The sequence below is a fragment of the Coregonus clupeaformis genome, chromosome 23 (genome assembly GCF_020615455.1).
Source record: "Coregonus clupeaformis isolate EN_2021a chromosome 23, ASM2061545v1, whole genome shotgun sequence".
NCBI lineage: Eukaryota > Metazoa > Chordata > Actinopteri > Salmoniformes > Salmonidae > Coregonus > Coregonus clupeaformis.
In genome coordinates this window covers 16,461,584-16,469,791 of record NC_059214.1, presented here as the reverse complement: position 1 = coordinate 16,469,791, position 8,208 = coordinate 16,461,584, and the positions used below count along the sequence as shown (strand labels likewise).

General features: G+C 42.5%; 1 protein-coding gene across 1 annotated transcript; it reads left to right on the top strand.

Annotated features, from left to right (window-relative positions):
• Window positions 1-4,176: 4,176 nt before the first annotated feature.
• Window positions 4,177-6,124, top strand: LOC121536661 (probable inactive tRNA-specific adenosine deaminase-like protein 3). The gene is made up of 2 exons (XM_041844074.2): window positions 4,177-4,635; window positions 4,810-6,124. The coding sequence occupies exon 2, from the start codon at window positions 4,822-4,824 to the stop codon at window positions 5,914-5,916; it is 1,095 nt and encodes a 364-aa protein (XP_041700008.1). The 5' UTR covers window positions 4,177-4,635; window positions 4,810-4,821; the 3' UTR covers window positions 5,917-6,124.
• Window positions 6,125-8,208: the final 2,084 nt, after the last annotated feature.

The window sequence follows — 8,208 nt, the reverse complement described above, 5'->3', positions numbered from 1 at the left end:
TTGATGGCCATATGTTTGGGGAGTCTCCCACATGCCTTTTGGCGAACACCAAACGTGTTTGCTTATTTTTTTCTTTAAGCAATGGCTTTTTTCTGGCCACTCTTCCGTAAAACCCAGCTCTGTGGAGTGTACAGCTTAAAGTAGTCCTATGGACAGATACTCCCATCTCCGCTGTGGAGCTTTGCAGCTCCTTCAGGGTTATCTTTGGTGTCTTTGTTGCCTCTCTGATTAATGCCCTCCTTGCCTGGTCCGTGAGTTTTTGTGGGCGGCCCTCTCTTGGCAGGTTTGTTGTAGTGCCATATTAATTCAATTTTTTTATAATGGATTTAATGGTGCTCTGTGGGATGTTCAAAGTTTCTGATATTTTTGTATAACCCAATCCTGATCTGTACATCTCCACAACTTTGTCCCTGACCTGTTTGGAGAGCTCCTTGGTCTTCATGGTGCCGCTTGCTTGGTGGTGCCCCTTCCTTAGTGGTGTTGCAGACTCTGGGGCCTTTCAGAACAGGTGTATATATACTGAGATCATATGGCACTTAGATTGCACACAGGTGGACTTTTGAAGGTAATTGGTTGCACCAGATCTTATTTAGGGGCTTCACAGCAAAGGGGGTGAATACATATGCACACACCACTTTTTTTTATTTCACTTCACCATTTTGGATTTTTGTGTATGTCCATTACATGAAATCCAAATAAAAATCAATTTAAATTACAGGTTGTAATGCAACAAAATAGGAAAAACGGCAAGGGGGATGAATACTTTGCAAGGCACTGTAACTCTAATGAACTTATCCTCTGCAGCAGAGGTAACTTTGGGTCTTCCATTCCTGTGGCGGTCCTCATGAGAGCCAGTTTCATCATAGCGCTTGATGGTTTTTGCGACTGCACTTGATGAAACTTTCATGCCATAATATGGACTTGGTCTTTTACCAAATAGGGCTATCTTCTGTATACCCCCCCTACCTTGTCACAGCACAACTGATTTGGCTCAAACGCATTAAGAAGGAAAGAAATTCCACAAATTAACTTTTATCAAGGCACACCTGTTAATTGAAATTCATTCCAGGTGACTGGTTGAGAGAATGCCAAGAGTGTGCAAAGCTGTCATCAAGGCAAAGGGTGGCTATTTGAAGAATCTCAAATATAAAATATATTCTGATTGGTTTAACACTTTTTTGGTTACTACAGGATTCCATATGTATTATTTCATAGTTTTGATGTCTTCACCATTATTCTACAATGTAGAAAATAGTAAAAATAAAGAAAAACACTGGAATGAGTAGGTGTGTCCAAACTTTTGACTGGTACTGTTCATCTATGGAGGAGCGATGTCAGAGCGGCATGGACTAAGATACAGTAGAATAGTATAGAATACAGTATATACATATGAGATGAGTAATGCAAGATATGTAAACATTATTAAAGTGACTAGTGTTCCATTTCTTAAAGTGGCCAGTGATTTCTAGTCTGTCTATAGGCAGCAGCCTCTAATGTGCTAGTGATGGCTGTTTAACAGTCTGATGGCCTTGAGATAGAAGCTGTTTTTCAGTCTCTCGGTACCAGCTTTGATGCACCTGTACTGACCTCGGCTTCTGGATGATAGCGGGGTGAACAGAGAGTGGCTCGGGTGGTTGATGATCTTTTTGGCCTTCCTGTGACATCGGTGCTGTAGGTGTCCTGGAGGGTGGGTAGTTTGCCCCCGGTAATGCGTTGGGCAGACCGCAACACCCTTTGGAGAGCCTTGCGGTTGCGGGCGGTGCAGTTGCCATACCAGGCGATGATACAGCCCGACAGGATGCTCTCAATTGTGCATCTGTAAAAGTTTGTGATGGTTTTATGTGCCAAGCCAAATTTATTTAGCCTCCTGAGGTTGAAGAGGCTCTGTTGTGCCTTCTTCACCACACTGTCTGTGTGGGTGGTCCATTTCAGTTTGTCAGTGATGTGTACGCCAAGGAACTTCATGGGTGAACAGGGAGTACAGGAGTGGGCTGAGCACGCATCCTTGTGGGGCCCCAGTTTTGAGGATCAGCGAAGTGGAGGTGTTGTTTCTTACCTTCATCACCTGGGGGCGGCCCGTCGGGATGTCCAGGACCCAGTTGCACAGGGCGGGGTTCAGACCCAGGGCCTCGAACTTAATGATGAGCTTAGAGGGTACTATGGTGTTGAATGCTGAGCTATAGTCAATGAACAGCATTCTTACAAAGGTATTCCTATCAGATCAGCTCTGAAAAAGATATGTGAAAAGATCGGATGTGATGGGTCAAAAGACCAATTAGTGGAAAAAAAGAAATTGTGCTGCCTGTCTAAACGCATCCTTAGTTAATTTGCCTTTTCTCAATTGTATTTGCTGAACTACATCCTCTCTGGCCTCCTTTTGAAATAGGTCAAAGGTAATCGAGGAGAGGGAAAGTGGACAAAAATGCACTTGAATGAAATGACTCCTCCAACCGTGCATCATCAGGTAAATGACGTTTACAGGGTGGAATCACAAAATAAATGTATACATTTATAAAAACAAATATAGCTAGTTGTGCAAGACATTTTATAGATAAAAGGATATGGTTTTAAATGTTTGCCTGCTTTTTTTCTTCTTCGAGAAAACAATAGTGATAGATTTCAAATCTCTTCCACGAATGACTCAGGTAGGATACACTTGTGCTTCCTCGCCAAAAGGAGGGGATGAGTGTCTTCCGTTTGCCTGCTAACGAATTGACACTCCTGGACCACTCGACCACTTACAGGTTTCTGGGTCGCGGAGGACGGACTTTGGCCATTGGCCTTTTATCAATTAGATTTCTCTATTCCTCTCTCTCCCCCTTTTGAAAAAAGTCAAAGGTAATCGAGGAGAATGAACGTGGAAGGAAATGCGCTTGTTTGAAATGAGATGGTCCTACTCCACTCACGCATCATTAGGCAAATTACATTTACAGGGGTGGATTCCAAAATAAATGTGTAAAGTGATCAAAACAAATTAAGTTAGTTGTGCAAGACATTTTATAGATAAAACAATAAGTAGCATATTGTTTTTAAACGTGTGCATGTTTTTCTCCTCTGACAAAACAAAAGCTGATTCAAAGTGAGTGTGGCAGATTTAAAACCTCTTCCGCGGTATGATACACATAAATATCCTCGATGAAACGTGGCTATGGAGGAGGGAAGGACACTCTTCCGTTTGCCTACTAATGAAATGACACACTCCTTGACCACTTACTGGTTTCCGGGTCACGGAGGAGAGGACGGAGTATGGTCTTTTGCCCAAACGAGAATCTCCCATAGACTTCCATTGAAACAGAAAAAAAGAGGGTGTGGTATGTCTCGCTTCCTCTTCCGTCTCTGACGCTTGTACTAGATTCCACCAGCTTCTATAGCCACATAGCTACAAATTATTTTCTTAATTTAAGGTTAGGGTTAGGCATACGTTTAGTAGTGTGGTTAAGGTTATAATACAATTTTAAGAAGATAAATAGCAGAAATGGGCGGGGTTTATGACTTTGTGGCTATAGAAGCCACTGAGGTATAATAAGAACTGGAGACTTCTTCCAAGATGTCCGCGTATTGTTTTCAAGGTAATCTACTCATGTTTGCATAGGTCAATTCATGGACCTTCTATATCGGGTTGCATCCGGTTTATACGGACCAACATCACATGCGCACTAGCATTCAGTGCGCACAGGAAGCAACAACATCATCATGTCATCCAAAAACGTCAGACATTGGATGAATATAAAATGTTAATGGGCGTGTTCGAGAGGATCAAAACCACAATGTATCATGGGTAAATTGTGACTGACTGATCTACAAATAATAATGAGTAGTTATTTATGATGCAAGGTGATTTGTAGATCAGTCTGCAGTCGCAGTCGTTTTGATGCTCTTGAACACAGCCATTATCTTCAGCTGTGAGTGATGAAAAAATTAATGTAAAAAATTGGCCTCAGCAACAGTTATTTGAATAATTCAATGGATGTTTTGTGCACAAAAGGTGATGACTAAAGTGTCTTATTAGGATTTTTCAAATCTGACTTCGCTATGTGGCTGTGTATGGAAATGGTCTCTCTGTGCAGGGCTCCAGTTAAACTGTAGTACCAAAGCAAGACTGTAGGAGCAGTTGAAACCGTGCTCTTAGACCGGAACTCTGGCCCCTTCATAGAAGCTAGTGACGTCGCGTGTACTTCGGTCATGACGGGATCCAGCTTTTGTCAAATTAATGTAAAAAATAGACAATTTTTTGCTGTTGCATGTAAGCCATCCCTAACCCTTTTTCCTAATCTTAACCTGCTACGACCGTGTACTTATTGTATTTGTGAGAAGCCTTGTCACATAAACAATTCCTCCATGAAACCTCAAATAACATTCTAATGTAGGTGCAGTTTCATTTTTCCGATTTGAGAAATATTAAGAAAATTGAAAAGGTTTTGTCGATATCAAAGGATTGTTTTAATTTAAATCAGTACATTTTATTTATCTAGGAAACAAAACCGTGGGTGGCTATGAAGAGTGATAGCCTTTGTTTCAGGGGGATATTAGATGCAGTCGGACATCAACAAGCATGGATGGAAAGGGAGAGCTAGCTCCACGTATCTGAATGAAATCGGTCACTTCTTACACTTCTAATCAAAGCTGGTCAACAAGGTAAATTGAATTCATCGATCATTATGCGGTAATGTTAAGTATACACTGACAGTATTTTTTTCCCGCATGCTCTGAAACAACCTCACATATCTGCGCCACCGCATCCAATGTTTATCTTCTTGTTGTAAACATTTTGTCTGGATCCGAGTTGTGTTTCGTCCTGATTTTTAACAGAGGTACTTTGAAATGGAGCCACAGCCCAAACGCAGGAAAGAATCTGAGTGTGACTTCGACTCCTGGGTTGCTTACCCTGTGCTGTCCAACGAGCAGTCACAAGACACTGAGCTAATCGAGGCCTTTGCAGCTCCCATCATCAACAAGAAAGAAACCTCTCGTTTGATAAAGGAGTTGGCCAAAGTATACCCATTACCTGGACTTCTGCACATCAAGAGAGTACGGTCATGCAAGGATAAGGGCAGCCCTCACCCTCTGGAGGTCATTGTATGCCTAGCCAGTGATGCACCAGTCATTGACCACAGTAAGGACATGCACATATCTGATCTGTCGTCCTCAGGTAGATTAAACTGTGAAGGTCTAGGGGACCCTTTCCTGGTCAAGATACCAGCATGCCCTCCTTTGACCAGACCTCAGTTTGAGCAGGCCAGCAAACACTGGCCCACCTCCTTTCACGAGGACAAACAGGTGACTGTGGCCCTGAAGGGCCAGCTGTTCACCTCCTCTCAGAAAGCGAAGATGCAGGAGTACATGATGGCTGCTGTGGCTGCAGCCAGAGCGGGGCAGCAGAGTGGCATGGAGGCTGTGGGGGCTGCAGTCGTTGACCCAGAGGCAGAGAGGATCCTCGCTGTGGGACATGACTGCCGGAAAGGCGGTCACCCACTTCATCACGCCATCATGGTCTGCATTGACCTTGTGGCACGTGGGCAGGGTGGTGGGGCCTACACATATGATAAGTACCCTGCATGCCAGTCTGTTTTGCCCTATTCCTCACCCTCTCAAAAACAGGGTGCCAGCACCATGACAACCTGTGGGGTCGTGCAGGACGGGGATAGTGCAGAGGAGAGCGGTCAGCCATACATCTGCACCGGGTACGACCTGTACGTTACTCGAGAGCCTTGTGTTATGTGTGCCATGGCGCTAGTCCATTCTAGGATAGGCAGAGTCTTCTATGGAACAGCCTCTACCGATGGGGCATTTGGGACTAAATATAAAATCCATGCTCAAAAAGATCTGAATCACCGCTTTGAAGTTTTCAAAGGAGTCTTGGGCCAACAGTGTGAAGACCTTAACAGGCCAGTACCCTATATCAAAATGAATTCTTAAAGGTTCACATAATTGTTACAGGAATGCTAGACCTTTATAATTGGATTAGTCTCGTGTCAGACTACTAGGTACAAGCGGTTGATGAACGAGACTAGATCAAGGTGTGACAATTACATAATTTTACTTCTGGAAGATTTTGGATTACATAAACATTGTTTTACTTTGTTACTGTGTCAAATTAAATGCAATAAAGTTTTTGCCACTGTGACATCAAGCATTCACAGCTTGTTTTATGCTCATCCTCAGTGCATGTCAATATGGTTCCCATCCATTTCAGCCAGTTAAGACATACATGCTGCTTTAAGGGCATAAATGTTTTAATGATGTTAGGTACAAGGGCTGACAAAGCTCAGAGAATACCGTGGAAAAACAGGACTAGCTGCCTTGGTAGTAGCCTCCAGGAGATATTCATATCCTAAACAAGTACAGCCACATGAATATACCGGTAACTGCCAAAATAAAGGAAACACAGGGTGCCTCTTAAAAGGTCGTTGGGACATCATGAGCAGCAGGAACAGCTTCAATAGGGCTCTTTCCACAGCCCTGTGTAGCTCAGTTGGTAGAGCATGGCGCTTGCAACGCCAGGGTTGTGGGTTCGATTCCCACGGGGGCCCAGTATGGAAAAAATACAAAATGTATGCACTCACTAAGTCGCTCTGGATAAGAGCGTCTGCTAAATGACTAAAATGTAAGTGTAAATTGTTATGGTTCCGGAACTGACACAGCAATTTATTTTTAGCATGCTAATTTCAAAAAGTGCTGGTCAAGTGGAATAGGTTCAAAAAATCTCCGGGGTGGACAATTAGTTCAAAAGATTAGAAAACGCTTTAAAAAAAAAGTGATATGAAAAGTCAAGGGTACAAGACTGTGTACATACCAGAGTTAGGGGGCTAACAAACTACTCATCCCATACAGCATTGCGGTCTGTATCGTCTAATCGGAGCAGATAAAATTCACATGACCCCTGGAAATTTGGAGAGAAAAAATGCCTGTTGGGCGAGGTGTTGCGTTTCAATTTCTGTTAACTGAGTTGCCATACACAGCACTAAAATAAACCATGAGATCTGTTAGCAAACACATGGCACTCGATAGCATAATAACAGGAACGTAATTTGTTTGTCGCATTATACTCTCCCGTGGGCAGATCACGCAGTTGTCCAAACTACGTGAGGTTTTACCTCTGGATTAACCGACATTTGTCGCGTTAGAACAGACCCAGGGTCTGTTTCTGTGGCGGCAGAAACGCAAAGGCTCATGGTTATTTTTGATGCCCTTTGAAACCAGGAACTGACATAAAAGCACAACTTCAACAGTTTGAAACATTCATAACCGATGGACACTACATCAACATACGAATTGTTATGCAATCTCAGGTGTAAATATAACATCTACATTGCACAGTAATATCGCTAATATTTAATATCACCACAGGTAACGAGGATTGAGAAGCCACTTCCGGTGTCTGGAACTTTATTAGAGGGATGTGACGCCATTCTTCCCGAGAAATTCCATAATTTGGTGTTTTGGTGGTGGAAAATGCTGTCTCAGGCGCCACTCCAGACTCTCCCATAAGTGTTCAATTGAGTTGAGCGCTGGTGAGACACACATACTTTAAACCACCTATGCTCCTTTGAGACCCCTCTTTCAAAGTCGCTGATCTCTTCTAGCCATGGTAGCTGAAATAATGGGCAACTGGGCATTTTATATGACCTTAAGCATGATGAGATGTTAATTGCTTAATTAACTCAGGAACCTCACCTGTGCAGAAGCACCTGCTTTCAATATACTTTGTATCCCTCATTTACTCAAGTGTTTCCTTTATTTTGGCAGTTGTGTAGGAACATAGGCATACCATAGACCTGTCTCAGTAAACAATTATCTGAAAACACTTAACATCTTATGACAAATCATCTGATCTTCACATAAGAATCAAGACGTGAACCTGTACAGAAAAACTATTTACACTGCAAAAATGCCTGCCCTATATGATTGAGTAACAATGAGAAATGATTCATATACAAAGGAAATCATGCAAAATTAGTATTTCATATTCTTCAGAGGCCTCATAAGTGTTGCATACGCACAAAATATGCCCCAAACATGCGTGCGCCAGTATTCACACTAAAGTTGCCATTAATAAAAACTGAACTTGACGTGAGAATGTGCTTATCCTCCCACAAACTTTAGACCAGGGGTGTCAAACATATAACCCACGGAGCTGGTTTGAGTAAAAAACAAAAACAAAAAACACTCATACTTTAAAATGACAAACCAAATCTAAACCGTATAAAT